The sequence below is a fragment of the Melanotaenia boesemani genome, chromosome 19, assembly GCF_017639745.1.
Source record: "Melanotaenia boesemani isolate fMelBoe1 chromosome 19, fMelBoe1.pri, whole genome shotgun sequence".
Classification (NCBI taxonomy): Eukaryota; Metazoa; Chordata; class Actinopteri; order Atheriniformes; family Melanotaeniidae; genus Melanotaenia; species Melanotaenia boesemani.
The window spans coordinates 2,000,775-2,023,239 of NC_055700.1; the positions used below are offsets into that span (position 1 = coordinate 2,000,775).

The 22,465-nt window shown below is 44.9% G+C and overlaps 1 protein-coding gene across 2 annotated transcripts; it reads right to left on the reverse strand.

Annotated features, from left to right (window-relative positions):
- Positions 1 to 26: 26 nt before the first annotated feature.
- Positions 27 to 21,038, reverse strand: LOC121629640 (ceramide transfer protein-like). 2 transcript variants are annotated; one of them, XM_041969323.1, is made up of 18 exons: positions 20,366 to 21,038; positions 18,955 to 19,089; positions 13,001 to 13,117; positions 12,840 to 12,905; positions 10,465 to 10,572; positions 10,183 to 10,321; positions 7,539 to 7,619; positions 5,464 to 5,621; positions 5,268 to 5,360; positions 5,104 to 5,190; positions 4,937 to 5,023; positions 4,079 to 4,174; positions 3,863 to 3,995; positions 3,706 to 3,776; positions 3,502 to 3,630; positions 1,708 to 1,837; positions 1,462 to 1,598; positions 27 to 1,391 (listed from the first exon to the last, which is right to left on the reverse strand). In XM_041969323.1, exons 1-17 carry the CDS (start codon positions 20,474 to 20,476, stop codon positions 1,471 to 1,473), a joined length of 1,869 nt encoding a protein of 622 aa, XP_041825257.1. In that variant the 5' UTR covers positions 20,477 to 21,038; the 3' UTR covers positions 27 to 1,391; positions 1,462 to 1,470. The 2 variants fall into 2 exon arrangements, with proteins under 2 accessions (XP_041825257.1, XP_041825258.1); XM_041969324.1 differs by lacking the exon at positions 12,840 to 12,905.
- Positions 21,039 to 22,465: the final 1,427 nt, after the last annotated feature.

Below are 22,465 nucleotides of genomic sequence, written 5' to 3' on the forward strand. Positions count from 1 at the left end.
AACAAATGACTGCAAATGTGGAAAACTGAAGGATAAACTTATTTATTTCACTTCTGAAGCGGCGTAGAACAGGCGCCATGTCATCACAGTACATTTATAAGTTGATCCCACAGCGTTGGTATGAACAAATTTACAAAAATGGTTGTAATTACATTCATGCCAGCAGCTAAACCTTTATCAGAAATCAGGTGAAAGAGCTTCAGCCTGGAGTTTCTCCACTCAGCAGCCACGCTGAGCATCATCTGGCTTCACTGCGCCTCTCACACACGTCTGTCAGCAGGAAGCAGCTGATTAAACGCTAAATCCACCACAAGAAGTCCTGAAAACAGGAAACGGGTTGAAACCGTCTGGGTGATAAACACCCAACCAGAGGCTGTTTGAAGAGAAGCCTGTTCAGAAAACACGCCGACAGTTTAAAGACATTTCAACTGTACGCCGCCGTGTTCGTGGCTTCACCTGGACTCAGGAACACTGTTACAGGAAGGAAAATAAGCTTTATTTAAATGGAGAAGACAGCTGAGAGGTTTGACTGCTGCAGCTGTCCGTTCAGACGTAACAAATCCTAAAAATACTGACAGGAGCCAGTTCGCTTTGACCGCACTGAAATTATTCTGACATCTTAATACTGAATCTGACGGATGGCGCCGGCCTTTCCTGAAACCAGGAGAAACTCGCCATCAGGTTCAAGTGTTAAGTAAACAGAAAAAGGATGAAGGTAAGAGGAAACAGCCACGAGGCACTTCACTAGTGATTCCAACCCGTCTGGATCTACAGTTCTCAGTAAGACTAAGGCATCTGGTCTGAGCTGAAGACCCAACAAAGCTCTGCAGACCTTCAGCAAACATGGCGCTCAAACTATTTACAAATACACATTCAACACGAGGAAATACAGAAAGCATCTTTGGTCTTTCCTTCAGCACCTGGGAGGTGTTTTCATTAGAGAGACCAAGACTCGTGACGGCCCTCAGGAAGGTCGTCTCAGTCGTGTTTCACAGCAGCATGAAACAAGCTCCTCGTTAAAAATCAACATGTGAACATCCGAGTCTAACGGCTGAAGTTTTAGTTTGACAAGCGTCTTCCAGGTGGAACATTTCAACGTGACGAGGACAGATTCTGTTGGCTGCTGCGTCTCTGGGAGCAGAGCTGCATTCCTTTCACGGTGACGAGTTTCACACGACCCTGTGGAAAAAACGGGCTGAAAGTTGGATCGGAAACCTCTCCAATCCCAGTCTCAAAATCCAAGATGGCTGCCATGCTCGCACAAACACGTGAAATCTGAAGCATTTTGTGGTTAAATAGCAGAAACTGAAAGTTAGAGGGGAGGAGAATGATGTGTTGACAGCAGCTCGGTCTGTCCTCCAAGCTTCAGCTTCTGTCTTGATGTCTCAGTCCTGAAAAGACAAGAACTCTGTCATTGTAAGTAAGATATCGGGTGAAGAAAAAGGCGGCGGCGTCTCATACCTGGGAGCGTCAGAATAAGATGGGTTTGCCTGCAGTTTTCTCCTGCACGTAGGAGGTGAAGCGTTTGAGGAACTTGGGGTACTCCCTCTTAGCGACGGCTCTGAGGACGGAGGCAGGAGCCCAGCCTCCAGGGTTCACTGCAGGGACACAACAAAGCACCTTGACTGAGCAGGAACAACACTACGTCTGCACGTGGTCTGGGTGGGAGTCCAAACATCTGACGTGTAGATGAGACAGTGAACACACCGTTGGCCACGTATGTGATTCTACACAAGATGTTGTCCCTGCTGAGCTCTTTGTCTCCCTCTGGTGGGCTGACCAGGGTCTGGCAGATCATGGCGATGTTGATTTTGGCCCGGACACATCTGCTGGTTGGCTGTGGAGGTCAGAACGGACACGAGCAGATCAGAGAAATGCAGCACAGGATTTCTGGTTTTCATGCTCAAATATCATCCTGCTCTCTCTCAAAACTCTGCTCTCACACTCAGAAAGTCTCTTACTTTCAAATATCTTGTTCTTCCTTTCAAACCTCTGCTCAGACTTGGTCTCCTTCCCTCACACTCACACACTTTCTCTGCTCTTGGATATTTTTCCTCTCTCTCGGGTTGCTGAACGAGCTGTCTGTCAAACCTCCTCCAGCCAATAGAATACGAGATAAATTGAGAAAATAGTTCTGGCCTTCTTCAGGGTGCGCTTGTTTTACTTCACACAGTGGCTCTGCACTGGTTAACAGTTTTTTTGCTTATAATTTTATGCTTTTCCACTTTACTTTTAAAGTAGACACTTATTTGTCAGTAATATTCTAACTCATTGGGCCTCTGGCAGATCTATGTGAGGCTACTGCCTCAAATACAATGACTTCGTGAAAGTGTTTGGCAGCTGGCAGCCTGCCAATAATTTCTATCCCACCAGATTACATTTATTAAATAAAAAAATAATAAAGTTAACTTATCTGTACTCTAATCCCGGATTAGTTTTGTGGAAACCTGTTGCCTTGAATCATTCTAGTTTTTACAAATGCAAGTGATGAATGAAACATGTCAAGTTTTACCAACATGGGCAACAATTAGACTTTAAAACCTGTTAGTTCACTTATCTAAATTTCTTTAAGCCTCCAGTAGTTTGAACTAATTCTCTTAGATTTACTCACACTGTTTAGTTCTTTCATTGACCTTTGACATACACATAACAATAAATTGTAGACGCATATTCGCTTCCAGGTGCAGAACCACAACCAGCAGCACTGAGAAGGCGACGCTGGGTGGTGTCAGAAACTACGACTTTTCACTCTTTACTCCATGTGCAAGTTCAGTGGTGGCTTCTTTTCCTGCACCATCCTTTTCATTCATGGTGCCAAGTTTAAAATTCAAAGAGGGCAGAACTTTATAACATTGTCTAATTGTTAACTCAGGAATTAAAGCACAAAACTCAAATTTATAGCACAGCAATTAAATTTCAGCTGAATCTGCATCTCCCATGAGGCTTTGCGGTCCAGATATGCTGAGTTTTGAAAATAGCTCCGCCCCCTCTGACAGAAACATGTTGAGTTTTCTTGGCTAATCATTATTATTACACGGCACAATGTAGAAAACTATTAGAAACAACTTATTTGTTTTATTAATGAGACACTTATACAAAACATAAAATGATAATTAGTCACTACTAAAAAGTTTATGACCTAACTAAATCTGGACTAAGAGTGTGGAGCCACTGTGTGAAGTAAAACAAGCGCACCCTGAAGAAGATGAGGACGATTGGCTGATTTATGGCTGGAGGAGGTTTGACAGACAGCTCGTTCAGCAACCCGAGAGAGAAAAAATATCCGAGAGCAGAGAAAGTGTGTGAGTGTGAGGGAAGGAGACCAAGTCTGAGCAGAGGTTTGAAAGGAAGAACTAGATATGAGTGTGAGAGCAGAGTTTTGAGAGCGAGCAGGATGATATTTGAGCGTGAAAACCAGAAATCTTGCTCTCAAAGCAAACAATTACGCTCTTGATTAAAGATAGAAAAATACCCCCCTAGTGGATCTTTGTGGGGTCTCACCTGGGCGTCATCGTGATCGACGGAGAAGTTGCAGACGAGCCACGTGTCCGGGTCGTTCTCGTTGTTGGCTGCGATCTTCCTCATGGCAGAGAGGTAGAGGACGTCTCTCTGAGAGGCCGGCCAAACCCGCTGCAAGGCAGACGTTGAGCCGTCAGTCATCCCTACAGACAGCAGCTGGGAGCCGGTGAAGCTCCTGGTTCTTACCTTGTGGGTCTGATACACGACTACCGCGTTCTCCGACAGCGTCTCCACGACATTGAAGTTTTCAATAGTGGCTTAAAAAAAATAAAAACCAGGTTTTCATGTGACTTCAGGAGCTGATTGTCTCTGCTCCAGATTTCAGTTGCTTTTAAAGACCTACTTTCCCAGTCGTTGCGGTACGTGGTGTCCCAGAAGAAGTGGCAGACCTCATGGCCGGTCACCCCCTTCACTGAGATGGTGGCCTTCAGTGGATCCAGTACGATCCCATTTTCCTCCACCTCCCTCCTGTAAACCTGTAAACGCAACACGGACATGGCATAATCATTTAAAATCACCGTGGTCAAGAGTAACTTCCAGTCCTTAACACCACACACACCTTCATTTCTCCCTCTTCTATCACCAGCTGCCAGTTGGCATCTCCACCTACATCCTGCAGGGAGTAGGTGATGTGGTTCTGTACCATCTCCTCCACCTACGACAGACAGATGAGATCCTGATCATTTCCTCCTGAAGACACGTCATATGAGCTTCATCATGTCTTCTTTTGTCAGACTTTGATGTGAAAGTGAAAAATTATGACACAAAGTGAGTAAATAGCCTAAAAACAAGCTTAAGTTACATTTAAACCATCACATTTCTCTCCATGTTACATCGGAACTCCCAGCAATGATCCCAGAGGGAACCATGACCCAGATTTATGTCTGCATCTCCACCTGCATCTGCACCCAACTCCTGCTTCCGGCCATGCTGCATTCACTGTCCAGAGCCGTGGGAATGTTAGCCCATCTGCTGGTAACACCAGATCTACTCATTAGTTACAAAGTTCACTGAACTGGAGAAATGAATGAGCTCTGGTGGTTACTGTACTACAGATGTGAAAAGAGGTGGAGCCTGATGAGGAGAGGGGAGGAGCCATTGGGGTCACTGCAGGTCTAAAAAGATCCATCTGAACAGAGTAAAATGGAGGAAAGTGTGTCAGAGCTCAGGAAACCGAGTCCGCTGTAGGAGGACAGATCCCGTCTCCTCTCAGCTCCACCAGGTTTAACTGGTTTAAAGCTTGTGTAGTTTATGGACGTGTTCAGTGCGTGTCTGAGCCTCAGCAGGAAGTTCCCTCCATCCTGAATCTGAGGGTGTGACATCAAACTACGAGCTACAGGAAGACGGGAATGTCGGATTCATGGACATGAAAGGAAGAGTCGGGCTCATGCGTTAAAGAGTTAAAGCGAGTCTGAACCTTAGGGGAGAATCTGTGTGTTCCACTGCTGGAATAGGTGTCTTCAGGAGGAACCGGACTGGCTCGTTGGATCCTGGTCTTCTCAGTCTGAGACATGACACACACACAGGAAACTTAGTCAGAAACATGGAGTCTAAATGAAGTCTGCTCCCCAGTCTCTAGCTCACCTGCTCCTCTATCTTGTCCTGTCTGTCCAGAGCGGCTTCCACGGCGTCAAAAAACTCCTCCTCGTTGATGAGGCTGTTGGGACCTTCCTGTTAGCAGAAGAGAAGCAACGTGAACTCAGGTCAGAAAGCCAAGCGGCATCCTGGAGCAATTCCAGTTATTTCACCTCATAATCTGGACCTCCAAAATGAGACTTTTTCTTCAGCTCATTGAGGGCAGACTTATAACCCTCTTCTATTCTTCTTCTCTTTTCCATTTCCTGCACACAAACACACAGAAGTCAACCACCAGCAGCAGGAGAGTTAACCTGGACCAATCGGTTCTCCAGCATTAGAACATCCGGTGATCCAGAGACTACAGACCCGATCCAGTCTCTTCTGCCAGGTGTCCTCTCTCTTCACCATGAGCTCGATGCAGTGGGACAGCGTGGCCAGGATCCCAGCCGTGGTGGCCTTGAATGTGATGGCCTCCCCCTTAAAGTCGATGCCGTTGATCCCCTTCTGACTCAAGGTCTGAAACACTGAGCGAGGGACAGCCAGAGGGACAGTCAGGACGGACGAACAAATGCTCCACCAACGTTTTATTATGTCTTTATTCATTAAGCCGATTTCTGCATCTCTATAAGAAATAATCTAAAAGTCTGAAAGGTCATCAGATCCGGTCAGAACATGAATAAATTACACTTAAAAAATCCTGTACAAATATGGCAAAAAACACTTATTTACATTAAAATGCAGGTAAAACTATTTACACCCTGAACACCATAACTACACCCTGAACACCATAACTACACCCTGGACACCATAACTACACCCTGAACACCATAACTACACCCTGGACACCATAACTACACCCTAAACACCATAACTACACCCTGAACACCATAACTACACCCTGGACACCATAACTACACCCTGAACACCATAATTACACCCTGAACACCATAATTACACCCTGAACACCATAACTACACCCTGAACACCATAACTACACCCTGGACACCATAACTACACCCTGAACACCATAACTACACCCTGAACACCATAACTACACCCTGGACACCATAACTACACCCTGAACACCATAACTACACCCTGAACACCATAACTACACCCTGGACACCATAACTACACCCTGAACACCATAATTACACCCTGAACACCATAACTACACCCTGGACACCATAACTACACCCTGAACACCATAACTACACCCTGAACACCATAACTACACCCTGAACACCATAATTACACCCTGGACACCATAACTACACCCTGGACACCATAACTACACCCTGGACACCATAATTACACCCTGAACACCATAACTACACCCTGGACACCATAACTACACCCTGGACACCATAACTACACCCTGAACACCATAACTACACCCTGGACACCATAACTACACCCTGAACACCATAACTACACCCTGGACACCATAACTACACCCTGGACACCATAACTACACCCTGAACACCATAATTACACCCTGAACACCATAACTACACCCTGGACACCATAACTACACCCTGAACACCATAACTACACCCTGAACACCATAACTACACCCTGAACACCATAACTACACCCTCGACACCATAACTACACCCTGGACACCATAACTACACCCTGGACACCATAACTACACCCTGGACACCATAACTACACCCTGAACACCATAACTACACCCTGAACACCATAACTACACCCTGGACACCATAACTACACCCTGGACACCATAACTACACCCTGAACACCATAAATGCCAGAAATCTCCAAACTTTCATCACTACCGCTGTCTCTTAACATTACCAGAGTATTTTTTGGTGGGCTGATGTGGTGCTTTGTTCTACCTAAAAGGAGCATCACAGCTGTAGTCCTTATGAGTTTCAGCTTGCAGCACTTTCCTTAGAAAGTTTTACTGTTTCTTTTTGCATGAAACGTGACAGTGATCTACACATAAGTGTGTCTTATTTTTTTTATTATAATTCTGGTTTTACTTGGTCAAACAACACAATTTAAAAACTGGTTTATAGTTTGAGGTTTGCACTGACTGCATCCGTTGTCCGCAGGAGGTTAAACTGGCATCTTTTTACATTGGCCTTTAATCCCAGAGAGCAGGATCCTTAGGATAGGCTTTTTATTTTATTTTTACTTTGTTATTTTACTCTTTTACTGTTTGTTTTATTGTTTTATGTATTGGTATTTTATCTGTACAGCTTTGGGTACCGTATGAGAAAATGCTATATAAGATTGATTAAAGGGTTAAAAATATTTAAATAATTACATATTTGGTATTTTTATTAGGAGTGAAGCAGGTTGAGTGAGTGACTGAGTAAAAAAAAGTGGAAAAGAATTTTTATCTAATGTTTTTATACTAATCTTTGGGCGATACGGCCCATAAGGATTAAATAAAATCAGACTTTACTCACATTTCTCTTTGTTGCCATTGCTACACAGAAACTCTCCATCAGCTCGAGTGTTTGGAAAGTCGTCTTCATCATCTTCCACGACTGAAACAGGAAAAATGAAGGATTCAGAGAAGAGACGGGTGTCAGCTGGACGCAGGACCTGGTAGCAGCCAGAGTCCCCGTCCACACGTGAGCCCAACAGCCTGACAGATCTCTGCTGTGCTGGACAACATGACAATGGTCTGGTTTCATCCTCAGAACAGAGGGAGGGCGAGAGACGAAGACAGGGAGGGAGGTGAGGAGAACAAAAGCAGGGTTTCATTCGCGCCCTGCACGGCCATGATGAAATGTCCAGCCAGCATGGGGACAGGCTGAGGGGGCTCACAGAGCGACTGCTGTCCGACTCAACACACACACACACACACACACCTGCAGGATTCACTGCATTTTTATCCCTAACTTAAAACATTTCCACTATTAATGTCAGTATAAGATAAATCCATGCTAAGCTCATATGTAGCCTGTCCCAGTCTGTCCACATGCGGGACAACGTAAATCACCTCCACTTTCAGCTACGGACGTCACCATTTTCTTACTGTGATTATTATCAAAGAAATAATCTGGATTATTCTGCATTCATTCATTTCCCAACACTACAAACGTGTAAAATCCTTATAGGTCTGCACATATTTTTCTTCTATCATTTGATGCCAATAATTTAGAAGCAAAGTGAAGTAAATTACAACTAAATCTCCTCTGCTGTGTACAGAATAAATAAATCCTACACAGAGAAAACAAATGAAAGGCTACAGGACCTCTACCTGGACCTGGGAAGCTTCTTTCTGGAAAAACATCTGGCTAGCTTTGACTTCCAGCTGCTGTTTTACACAAAAATAATGCTTTAACAGCAGAAATAAAGAAATTAGACCACATATCTGGAATTAGATTTACTTTTTGCTACAGACCATCAAACACTGACCAGTAGAAGACCTGGACCTCACGCCCAGTCGCTGATATCGGTCAGTAAAAGGTTCAAACACGGTTTGTTCTCATGCATATAATCCAGCCTTCAGTGATCTGCAGTGCTATCCCACTCCAGCACAGAATGAAAACAAAGCAACACAAACGCTAACACGTTGCCGTGGATCTGCTGATGTGGGTCAGACGTCTTTTATGAAGTAATGGTGACGTCCCTTCTTACAGCTGACAGATACTTAGATTACCCCGAAATCTGCTGCTTATTTTATCAGATTCTTTCCTTCCTGAACTTCTCCACTTCACATAACTTTAAGCAAATGAAGATGTTAAGATCCTTTAATGTGTTTATTAACTGATGAATCAAAAAGTCTGTAGGTCAGACGGAGCTGCTGAGACATTCAGCTGCTGGTAGGTAGGTGGGTAGGTAGGCAGGTGGGTAGGTAGGTTGGTAGGTGGGTGGGTAGGCAGGTGGGTAGGTAGGTTGGTAGGCAGGTGGGTAGGTAGGTTGGTAGGTGGGTGGGTGGGTAGGCAGGTAGGTAGGACGGTGGATAGGCAGGTATGAAGGAAGGTGGGTAGGAAGGTAGGTAGGAAGGTGGATAGGTAGGTAGGTAGGTAGAAAGGTAGGTAGTAAGGTGGATAGGTAGGTAGAAAGGTAGGTAGGTAGGCAGGTAGGTAGAAAGGTAGGTAGTAAGGAAGGTAGGTAGTAAGGTAGGTAGGTAGTAAGGTAGGAAGGAAGGTAGGTAGGAAGGTGGATATACTTTATTGATCGCGGAGGAAAGTTGGGAACTCAGCAGCATACAGAAAATCAACATAAATAACAAAAAGTTGAAGTGTATTGAGATAAACTTACGTAAGAAAATAAGTACGTATATAAAAAGTAAACATAATAAGTAAACATTATAAACAAGTCAGGATGAAACTGACATCAACACAAGATCTCTGCAGGTCTTTTTATCCATCCACACACCATGTGTGGTGCCCCCTCCCTCCACTCCCCCCCAGTATGCTAGGCCCTGGGCATGAGAGGCGTAAGATGCTGACTGTGTCACTAGCAGGGTTGTCATGATACGAACTTTTTAAACTACATACTGATACTTAGGATGGTGCTCGATACTCGATACTATTTTTTGATGCTATAGAGGCTGAAATGTATTATTCTTTTAATCCAAATCAGAACGCCACAAAAATAACACAATACAAACAATCCAGCAAAAATACCGGAATAAATATAAGAAAAGACATTAATGTCAAATAAACGCATTATTTTAAAGCTCTGTTAGTTCATGCTGAGCTAGTCTTGAGGGACTTCTGTTAGTGGCCTTATGTCCACAACCCTGGAGACGAGATCAACAACAGAGAAAACTAGTTTTCTACTTTTTAAAAATCTTTTTTAAAGCGTCGCTAGAGAGCTCTAAAAACTCGCTAATTATAGCGACAAGTTGACAACACTAAACAACGGGTCCTACTGGGAGATGCTGTAGGGGCAGGGCTGCCCTCTGCAGTGCCTGTTTAAAATGTGTAGAGAAGGCTGGGTTTTTTCCATGAACCAGCAGACTGTAAAACGGCCTTGAAGTATCGATACCCTAGATATTACATTTTACAGTTGATTAGTCTGAGAACTGATTTATTTGACAACACTAGTCACAAGGAGCCCTTCGGAAGGAGTTTGGCTGTTGGTGCGTCTTACTTTTGTCTCTCTGCAGCTCGTCCTTGGACACAGCGTCTGCGCAGCTGTCAAAGTATTTCTGCAGCGTGTCCACCTGCCTGCACAGGATGTCTCTGAACGTCTCCATCTCTGCCAGCTTCTCCGTCAGGCTGTGACCCTTCTAAAGCAACAACAAACCAACGGATCACTATGTAACGTCCCAGGGTGGACATGCTGACAGGATGTGTTGCAGCAAACATCCGAACATCCCACGTGTGTGTAGATGTAAACTGAACTGGGAGTGGACACGAGTGGGACAGTTACCTTGAAGGAGGACGTGGAGGTGGCGGAGTAACCGCTGGTGGCTGATGTGAGTGACAGCATGGAGCCGTGACGCCGCAGACTGGACTCTGAGCCATATCCAGGATCAGCCTGAGGAACACGGAGATGAGGAAAAGTTTCAGAGACGTCTCAAACAAACTGAACTCATTCAGACATTGAAACTGAAAGATGACATACGAGGTGGGAAAAAAGAGAGAAAAAGAGTCTATGAGAAAGGAAATGTTGGCTCAGTTTAAGCTACACACACCCTATAGTCTTTAAACATTTCTGTATAAAATATCATTTATATTTCTGTTGCATCCAAATATGTTGAGGCCAGACGTGACGTTGTAGATGCTGTGTTGATCTAATCTGACACGCTTCCCGACACAGATCCACTCACCACAGCAGCATGACAGAAACAACCTTCCTGGAATCCTGACTGCCTCCTCTTTCCCTCTTACGTAACAGCCTGTCGCTAAAAAAGGCTGAAACACCTTCAAGGAGAAAAACAGCTTCTAGTTTCAGCCACCAGGGGGCGCGTGTGACTGCGGTGTAGAAGAGACGGAGGTAACTATGGGTCAATGACCAGAAGTAGTTGCCTGTGGATTTCAGTGAGCGCTGCTGCCCTTGAGCCAACATCCTGCTCCCTCTCTGACTTCATCAGCACAGACTGTTTGCTGGGGGGGTAAAAATCTATGGGTTTTCTTACGGCATGAGATAAAATTCTGGAAATAATATTATTTGAATGTTTTTCCAACTGGACAGTAAACCAGACAAACACTGCACTGATGATTAAAAACTGAACTGCACAATGAAAACAAACAAAGCTCCACCAGAGACACGTTTCTCCACCTTCCAGATGAAGACATGTCCAACGTGTCCAGCTGATCTTAACTGTGATACAATCCTGGAAGCCAGCGATGCTTCTGTGTTGATTGTAATGTTTGTGTCTCCATGGCGACTGGTGGCTGTGAGTAATGTGGGTTAGGAAGAGAAGCGGGGCCTTCTAGGGAGAGCAGTTTTCAGTGGTGACTCACTACAAAAGGGGGGGCGTGCTTGGGGGTTTCCCACAGCGTGGGCCGTGAGTGTGCAGCATGTGTTTTTATTGACTGAAGGATTGTTTCTTCCACTACGACTCATTCGTCCAGGTCAGACAGGCTCTGGATTAAAGTCCGTCCCAGAGTTCAGCAGAAACTCAAACACTTCTGTTCTGCCGCCGGCTTTATTCTGCCTGGAAAGAAAATCTAACTAATCACAGAAATAAAAAAAATATTCTAAGAGATGTTTCAGCTTTTCTTTTTTCCTCCCAAAATGATCTCATTCCTACTAGATAAGCAGCAGAAGAGCCAGATTCCACATCTGAACCATGGAGTCTGAGGAAGCAGCAAAACACCAGACTGATGGCAGGAAATTCCCCAGAACTGCCATCAGGGATAATAGCAAAGGATGGAAAGATGCAATAAGCCTGATAAGGTGTTACATGACATATTAACGCCATGTATGACATACCAGACAGCCCACATGCTCCAGGCAGAAGACTAAAGGAACCAGTTCTGGCTGGTGCTGCACAGAAGATTCAAATTCAAGATCTTTATTGTCATTATTCAAGCACAACAAAATTTTGAGGAGAATCTCGGCTTAAGCTCACATAAAAAAATAGAAATATAACAAGCACATAAATATATAAAAATATCAAATATATACTAGATATAACACCTCTATATTTACAGAAATGAGAATAAAATGCACAGCTAATAAAATAAAAATGAATAAAATCATAGAACAGAAAGTGCTTTCTAAATGAAGCTGGACTGGATTTTCTGGGAGAAGTTGGCTAGCTAGGTGAGAAGCTACATGATGTGGATCATTTCCAGACTTGACTGCTTCATCAGAACACCACTGAAGACACGGATGTGCAGCTTTGTTACTGAAGTAATCAAGTCCCAACCAGTTCTCCACCCGAGGCTCTTCACACATCATGAAATAAACAAGTTTAATAGCAAAGTCTAAACACACAAGCAGGAAAACCCAGACCAGAGTCCCTGTTAACCTCAACCAGGGAAATGGGCTAACCCAGTTCTCTTGGTTCAGCCTCCACAGCAGGTTTTGCTGCAGCTAACCGTCTGTTAAATGTCTGTAAAACAGGATTATGTGAGCCTGAGCCAACCCTGAGCTGAGCATGCTGCTGTTAGGAGTCATGCACCACCCCTGAGCCTTCCAGGATTAAACTACACACACGTTTCTGCAGAGGAACGGGTGGATGCCATTTGTCTGTGAACACAAACATACACACACATACACATGCTGTAACAGCGTAGAGAGCTAAAAACAAGTGTACCAGATTTCCTACAGTCCTAGACATGACACAAACGCACCAGTGGTGGAGGGATGATTACTGTTCCCTGGACTCCTCCCTTCTCTCTCTTCCCCTCTCTGATACTCTAATAAAAACACACATGCATACAATAAACATTCATTCATAAATACAACCTTACATGAGATTTTCATTAGGTGTGTGAGAGTGTGTGTGACTCACTCTGTGCAGCTCAATGGAGTCGATCCACCGGTTTCTGTGCTCTGGATCCTGAGCTCTGAGGTACCAAACGCTGTCGTTGACGCCGACATCCAGCCGGCACTCGTCAAACTCATGAGACTGCAGGAAGCACGCAGGAGAAACAGAGAATATCACATTAATCTGTGTGTGTCTGTGTGTGTGAGAGAGACAGATTCTGTTAAATGAGGCCAGTTATCAGCAGGCGGCTCACTGGATATCTGTCATTTATGTCTTAGTTTACTGTTCTGCTTTTCATAGCAAGAAGAAATTACTTAAAGAACATCTGTTTCTGCTGAGAAGAGCAGAGAGACACGTGAGAGGTGGAAACTGATGTCAGACATGGTCATCAACCATATTCTCACTGATGTGAATGAAATATTTTCAGCTTAAGCTAATCTGTATGTCCTGAAAGGGACGAAAGCCGAAGAAGAGTGAAGATGCGTCCTGAAGGAGGAGCAGAGGCCGACAACAGGCAGTTTAAAGCATTTAACAGAAAGAAGCAGGTCCCTGATAAATCTCCAGACTGCTGCAAAGCTCTGAGAATCTGCAGCTGTGTGTGTGTGTGTGTGTGTGTGTGTTGGGAGATGGCAGAGATGAAGGGAAGATGGCAGTAGCAGAGGTGTTAACTTGTGTAGGATTGAACAGATATCAGGCCGTCTGAAAGGAAACCTCCGCAGTGAGTCTCAGGCTTAAAGTAGCAGCAACAGCAGAGGCTGATAAATGAGCCGGAGTCGGGTTTGTTCAGGCACAATCCAGGACGAAAGTCCGAGACGGAAAGAGGACTGGAAAATACTGAAGGAGAACAGGCTGGAGTAAATGGAAACTTCACAGTAAGAAATAGGTCACACATCTGGGATTTCGGGGTTAACGGATCACTGTGATACTGGAAGGGAAAACAATTCTACTTAATTGAATATTCATGTTTATTTACTATGAATATAATCCATACAAGTCTCACATTAGTTTAAAATGCTCTACACAGTGTTATCTTAAACAAATTAAACATCCCAATCTGCCCAGAGACGACCCGGGTCCAAGCCATTACTGAGGAAGCATTGACAGCAACAAACAGCTCACTTTAGTGTCTTTAAGATTCGATGGCAACGCTGTGTCCTGAAGATGCTGCCTGGCGTCTGGACAGACGCTCCACGTCGATGCGGCACAACGTCAGAATGAAGTGTGAACTCTGACTCACATCAAGTGTTCAAACGCAGCACTTTGCATCAAATCGACAGCAGAGGCGAGATAAGGAAGCACGAAACAGGAAGGAGGCGCGCCTGAAGCATCCTCACACTAGTGCTCCTCACTGACTTCACTGTCACAGTGTAGTTGTGTTTTCAGAGAAATTCAGGCTGTAAATACAACTAAATAGTTGCAGTATGGAGTTCTGTCAAAGGAGGTTTGAGTGTTGGGCTGTCAGGAAAGAGATAAAATGACTTAGGCATGGATTAGGAATATAAAGTCAGGGAGCGTCTCTACCAGACAAAAAGACAACAAGGAGCTCAGACTGGGTGAAAAACAAGCAGACAAAAAAGGATGGGATGTTATGTTTCTGCATGTTGCTGCAAGTCTGTGTGAAGGGAATAAAAATGTGTAACAAAGTAAAAGCAGATGTTATGTAGAACACAGTCACCACGAAAGCCTGGAGAACACGTTACCCAGTTTTCTTTCAGCTTCCTGTTACTCCACATACAACTTTCCTCCAGCCCGAGTTTGCCTTCACGCTGCACGTACTCAAACAAACCGGGCCTTTTAAATAACGCCAGGGGGGCGTTACATCAAGAATTACTAGACAGATTATGTGGGCTTTTGAAGGGGGGGTTACAAAGAACGATGGGAGGGAAAGAGGAAGAAACTGATTTTATAAAACTTTAAATATCTGCCGTATTTAAATATTTTATGCAGCAAGTGATATGAAGCCACGGTGAAAGTGATGAGACCAAACAGCTTCACTTCAGCTCTGTGTTCCTAAAACAGAAACTTCCTACCAGTTTCAGAAGACCTCTGACACAAAGAAGAGAAAGCAGAAATATCACAGTAACACCCAAACTACAAGAAATATGCCTACCCGTTTCACAGCAACATTTAAACAGCATCATTTTAATCTGAGCCGAGGAAAATCAGACCAGCACGGACCTTCAGAGGGCAAGGAGCATCTTTCTGCAGAGCTCTACAGCAGAGGAAGCTATAACTCACAGAGACGGAAAAGGAAGGCTAACATTAGCAAAAATACCCAGACATTAAGAATAAGGTATGTTGTCCTGGACCCTCTTCACAACCCCCACAGCAGAGGAAGTCACATGCTACGAGGAAGAGTCACACTTCCTGGCACAAGACATCAACCGTTTCCACAAAGTCTGCTGTCATCAACATCTAACCCGTTTCCCGTCTCATAACCGTCTTCATACGCAGACCGTCACATTCCCAATCCAGACCAAACCCGCCACGGATCCAGTCCAAACTACAAAAATCCAGAGAGAGAGGGAAAGTTTGCCAGTGTGCTCCTGTTCACCAAGCGTGGAGGCTGCCAGGCTCCGTTGGGACGGCTACACCAACAGCAAGCCGCCTGGAAGAGCATCAACACAGTCACGGCTAAACGAACTCTGGGCCAGAGGAAGCACCACAAACAACATGGAGGGAAGCATGAACGGACAACAGGTCGGAGAAGTCGTCCATCTCAGGATTCCCAACTCTGCTCCGCCTCCGAACTGGCCACATGGAGGTAACATTTCCATCTGCTGGGAATGAAGGAAGCTGAACAAACGGACTCGGCGGGCTCTTCCCCGATAACGGTTACAGATTCATCTCCTCTGTTACTGTCTGGAAAGCGAGCGATCAGTCCCCGCCACAAAAAAACTGCTGACACATTTCAGGTGAAGTTCACTAATGACAGGATTTTATCAACAGTGTGACGGGCACGTAGACCACACTCTCCAAAGAGCCTGCAGTAACACAGCGTCATGAGCACAGTGAGGGGGTGTCTAGTTCAGGGTTACAACACAGCATGCCTTCTTCATCTGGGACGTCACCTGACAAACTACTTCCCCACAAGCACAACTTGAGACATGATCAGGAGTTATTTGTAAAAAAAGAAGGTTATGACCTGCTGTTTGAGGGGCTCTGGGATGAAAATAAAGGAAACAATACACCAATGACCCTTAAATACTATTAAAAACACAAAAACACAAAAAAATTTATGATTCAATAAAATCATAAAAAGAATAAAATCGTCTGTAGCTGCTTAAAATGCAACTGCACGTGTAGGCCTGTCGCAATAAGCCATAAGCAATAAGCAATTTACTGCACGGTAAGAAAGAACGAGCGCGATGAGTTTGCCGACCAGTTTCGGTTTTTCCCCCTTTCTATCTTACTTTACCACAGACCAGAGGTGCCCAAAGTCGGTCCTCGAGGGCCGCTGTCCTGCAGGTTTTCAATGTTTCCTGCTTCAACACACCTGACTCAAATGAAATAGATCCAACAGCCTATTAAGTTTTGCACAGTAACTCATGAGTTTGAGTCAGGTGGGTCAGGTGGGTTTGGAGCAGGGACACATCAAAAACCTGCAGGACTGTGGCCCGTGAGGACTGGAGCTGGACATCCTGCCATAGGCTGTGTATAACAACAGGTTTACTATGGAGCATCTCGACTGAACGCTCGTTTTTTGCAGACTGATCCTCTCGTGTCACACTTGACAGCAGCATGTTGCAGCACGAGCACGAGACCGCGGTGAACCACTAAGCTGTGCAGACCGCTACGCCGCATTTGTTTTACAGGACTGCCAACTGTCACGCATCGGGTGTGAGACTCGCGCAATTGAGTGGCTACTCACACTCTCGCGCTAAACCTCCGATTTCTCACACTGAAATACACACCGAGAGCGATGCTGGCTAATGGAGAGGTTCAGGAGGATTCCCAGCGGGCTGCATTACTTTTGGGCCGGTGTCCCGGCGTATGTGGTGCAGCGTGGCGTCACATCTGCGTGGCGTCACATCTGCGTGGCGTCACATCTGCGTGGTTCTCCGCTCATAGATCCGTCTGACACGCATTGATGAGGGAGATATTTCTGCTTCACAAACAGTATTTTTTCCCCTAGTTTTTATTAATAAAACGGTACTAACTTTCCCTGTCTGAGCCCCATGTTTAATTTTTTTATATATTTTTTGAAGGGCAGTTTTGTTTGTGAACAGACGTTATTTTCTATCAAATTGTTTTTGGTTGTGTTTGGTTTTCACTCATTGTTAATGAGACTGAGTCTGTTCTATTTATTGATTTGTTTTATTTAAAATTTCTTCCAGTTCCAGTGTAAAATGTTCTTTAGAAATTAAAGTTTATTTATCTTTGAAAGGATGTACTTGCATTATTACGGCATTGTCATTATATTAGTTGAAAATGGTCTCAATGACAACGCATGACAGCTTTGTACAATATTATCGCTTATCGCGATAATTTCTGATAAAATTTATCGCACAGCAAAATTTGTTATTGCGACAGGAATATGCTCGTGGAACAAAGCAGTTTTTCAGTCTGTTTTTAGTCTGGAAGTTCTGCATCTCAGACTTGAGGGACACAGTTCAGAGTCACCATGGTGGTTCTGGTTTCCCACAATGCCTCTGGCTTTCCTTCCTACCTGCTGCTCATATACAGCAGGACTGAGGAAAACCTAAAAAAAAAAAATTAGAAAAACTGTGATACGCTGGGAAAATAAAATAAAACAAAGCAGCCTTTTAGATGATGAGGTCTGAGATTCTCCACTGCGAGCATCTCTACCTGCATGACGTCCATCTGCTGTTAGACTCCACGGTGCAAGCTGGTGGCCGAGCTTAGATATGGCCGCTTTAAGCAATGGTAGCTGAAACAGGACATCTAGGGTGCATTCACACCGGGACAGTCCGCTAGACTCGGTACGAATGGGGAGTCGGTTCAGTTGGGGGGTGCAACATTCTTCCAGAGTCTGCATTCGAGCTGCACGACTCAAACAAATCAAACCTTTTAAATAACGTAGTAATAGGACATGGAGCTGCATCAGATCCTAGCGGCCTTGGGTTGATCAGATCAGAACTTTTTCCAAGTTCTTCCACGTTTGAGCGTGAGACATTTCTCATGACTGGTGCTGCCTATCGTCCCACAAATGTTTACCCGTGATGCCGCAGAGATAATCAATACTGTGTTGAAATTACACAGAAAAAAAAGTGGAAGGAAGCCAGAAAAGTCATGTGTGGTTTCTACATTAACCCTGTGGACATAATACTGGATATTTCACTGTCATTGTGCGTCAGCCTGACACGGTCAAAAGTCTGAAATACTGGATATTTATTACACCATGAAGGTACATTTCTGAAGATGTGCACCAGGTCATAGTGAAGATACACAAGTATAACGTAGACTCTAAAGCAGGAGTGTCAAACTCCTTTTGGTTCAGGGGCCACATACAGAGCAATCTGATCTTCAGTGGGCCAGACCAGTAAAAGAGCTGCATAACAAGCAATAAATAATGAAACTACCTCTGATTTACAGCAAACAAATGCACACATTATCAGGATTTTTACATTTAATGAACTATCCTCTTAGAAAATATTAACAACCTGAAATTTCTGGAGAAAAAGAAGTGTGTTTCAACAACATTTTACTCAGTTTATCATTTAAATATGCATTAAAACTTACAGATCACAATGGATCTACAAATATCACAAACGGGCCAGGTGCCACTTTTCGCCCACACAGCAGCCATTCCTTCAGCCCAAAACAAAGATGGTGGCACAATTCTTAACTCATATAATTGTGAGCTTATCGAGCATCATTTAGGCTTAAACAGAGTGGCAGCCACCACCTCACCACCTCTTGCACAAGCAGCGGCTCGCTCGCTAGCAAGACATTTTGTAAGGACCAGTACTGCAGTGCAACAGCCAGGCGGCGCGCTCCTTTCAGGCAGTACTTACAGTAATGACAGCTTTGCTGAGACAGAGGGAACCCCGGCAGCCGTACTCTGTCTCGTCCTGAGACTTGTAGTAACTCAGTGTGTTGTTTTTCAGCACAACCCAGCGGTCCTGCCAGCCATGGATGTAGTTTGTCCACTGAAAAAGTTTGAAAGTAAAATTCTGTCATTATCTCAGGATGCTGAGAGGCAAGAACACTACAAAAACCTTAAAGTTAAAACAGAACATTATATGTAAAAACACATGTCCTAATATGTTCAATTCTAATGAGATAACCAGTTCAGTTCACTAAAAACGGATCCCAGTTGTATGTTTGATTGACTTGTTTACATGCAGTAAATACTATAGATTCCAGTCTGTCATTCACTAAACAACTTCCTAGTCTATAAACTCATCATAATAAAAACATGAAGCATGCAGCCTATCCTGAGTTTGCTGCATTTCTGGGAAAGTCTTTCTGGGATTTTATGTAAATGTATAGACTCATTAATCCGCATGAGCTTGATGACGTGTTTCGAGCTTGTTATGACAGGCCAGGTGAGCGCTGCCTAATCTCGCAATATGCTTGGTTAGTGGGTCAGCATGCAATCTGTTTACAGCCAGCCGTGTACACCCAGATTAATACCACATTAGCTTGCTCACAGCTTAACAAATTAAAATGTGGCCAGCCTGCCCAAAACAGAGTCTAACACAAGTAGACAGAGGCATACGGCAAACTAGGTTACTGAGTCCTCATCCAGCAGTGGGTTTAACAGCCTGTTGAAGCACAAAAAACTAGAGCATATAGCTTGTGGTGTTGTTTTTCACAGTCACTCACTTCCCCAAGCACAGCTGACTTTTAGCAGTAACCCAGCCAAATGCTTGACGGGACCTCACACCCTGCTGTCAAACCAATACTCCCAGTGTGACAGGACAGATGCCCACAACACATCTGCTCACTCAGGGTGGAACTACAGCAAACATGGAGCAGGAATGTGCAGCAGACCAGGTTTAAGCCCAAGCACAAGATCAGCAAATACACAGCAGCAGTGAAGAGTCTGGACACACCTGCACTTAGTGAACTACTACTACTACAACTACTACAACTACTACTACTACTACAACTACTACTACTATCACTGCTGAGCTGGCCAACAGTACACACACTTAACTAATATTAGTTAAATGTTAAGTTAAGTCACTTAGGGTTATTTTCATGTTTTAAAATGACTGAATAACTGTGTGTGTGTGTGTGTGTGTGTTATAGCTCAGTGTGGGATTATCTGTGAGTTATTTTACTGTAACATGAAAGTTACCTGATGAGTCAGAGACGTACCAGGATTTCTCAAAGCCTTTCCCAATCTCCTCCTGTCCTCAGGGGCTGGCAATATAACTGAAAACCTGGATAAATTTAATGTGGTTAAAGGTGACTCACCTTACTGAGGACTCCGCTGAACTCGGCGACTCCAACGGGGTGTCCGTACTCCTCTCTGGGGTCCAGATCTTCCTCAGAACCGGAGGAGTTCCAGCTCTGGTTGTCTGACATTTTCTTATATATATTTGACTAAGAATAAAACCTAAAGCAAAGCGGCATGCAGTGCGACGCAGACAAGTAACGTTAGATTAAAACAGTGAATGTCAGCAACAGTTAACGGATCATGTCGCGCTGGTATCGATCGGCTAAAAGCTCCGACGGCACGACGAGTTAACCAAACCAGAGACGGCTAGCTTCCACCGGCTAGCGCCTGTTAGCAAAAGAGATGGGTAGCCCCGGAGTTAGTGGTCAAACGGTGGAGGTAAACGTTAGCCGTGCACCTTAGCTGTCAACTCCGTTCCGCAGCCTATTTTCTTCGGTGTAAACGGAATCCCAAAAGAAGCGGGGGGCGGCGGGAGAAAAGAAAAAAGAGGGATTAATGCAGAAAATGAGCAGGAGCGGTCGTAGGTGATCCGTCGCCGCCTTTCAGACTTCTGCCGCGGCTCTGGCAGCGGTTGTTTTACTGGAAGGACTGATGACAGCTCCGCAGATCAACGCCATGTTCACGTCCAGAACTTCCCTGAACGGCTGCTACACGAGCGCGTGCTCCAACTTGTGTGGTGCGCAGGGGCGCTGGCCCGGTGACGTCTTCAAAATCCACTCCTAAAATGGAAACAAGCCCCGCCCCCTGTTTATAGTACTCAAAATAGACCGAAGAGTCCCGGAGAAGAGGCAGAGGAGGAGGAAGAAAGGATTGAATGAATGAATGAATGAATGAATGAATGAATGAATGAATGAATGAATGAATGAATGAAACAGATGTTTACTACAAAGAAGAAATCTGAAGGTAGGTAGATGACTGCAAGTGCAGCCATCTTTATTCAGAATCACTTTTATTGCCATTGTCATTGAAGATTTCACAGACTAGGAATTTTTCTTGGTGCAACATGGAACATGGAACATAGACTAGTAGGGCAAATAAGTAAATAAATAAGGGCATGCAATAAAGATAGTATAACTAAACTAGTGTGTGAGTGTGTGGAGTGAACCACATAGTGCAAATTGCAGAGTTGGTTGGTGTCCATGAGTCTGATAGCAGAGGGGAAGAAGCTGTCCATGTGGCAGGGGGTTCTGGTCCGGATGGACTGTAGCCTCCAGCCTGAAGGGAGAGGGACAAACAGATCATGTCCAGGATGAGATGAGTCAGCTGCGATCCGACCTGCACGTTCCCAGATCCTGGAGACATACAGCCAATAACCTTCCCAGGAGCACGTACAATGCGCTGCAGTCTGTGCCTGTCCCTGGAAGGGGCTCCAGCGTACCACACGGTGACGGAGGAGGTAAGGATGGACTCGATGATGACCGTGTAGAACTGCACCTACATCTTGGCGGGCAGCTTGATTTTCCTCAGCTGTCGCAGGAAGAACATCCTCTGCTGGGCCTTTTTGATGAGGGAGCAGATGGTCGGCTCCCACTTGATGTCCTGGGTGATGATGGTGCCCAGGAAGCAGAAGGAGTCCACAGTGGAGATGGGGCAGTCAGTGAGGATGAGGGGGGGATGGTGGGCCTGTGGTTTTCCTGAAGTCCATGATCATCTCCACTGTCTTCTGAGCGTTCAGCTCCAGGTTGTTGCGGCTGCACCAGGACACCAACTGGTCCAACTCCTTTCTGTAAGCAGACTCATCAATGTCTGAGATGAGCTCAATGAGGGTGGTGTCGTCTGCAAACTTGATCAGTTTTACGGACTGATGGCTGGAGGTGTAGCTGTTGGTATACAGGGAGAAGAATAAGGGGGAAAGTACACAGCCCTGAGGAGATCCGGTGCTGATGGTAAGAGTGTCTGAAACAGTCTTCCCCAGCCGAACATGTTGGCTCCGGTCTGTTAGGAAGTCTGTAATCCACCTGCAGAGGGAGTCAGGGCAGGGAAATTGAGCAGGAAAAGCTTGTCCTGAAGCAGAGCTGGACGATGGTATTGAAGGCAGAGCTGAAGTCCACAAACAGGATCCTGGCGTAGGTTCCCGGGGAGTCCAGGTGCTGCAGGTGCCAGGTTGATTGAATCGT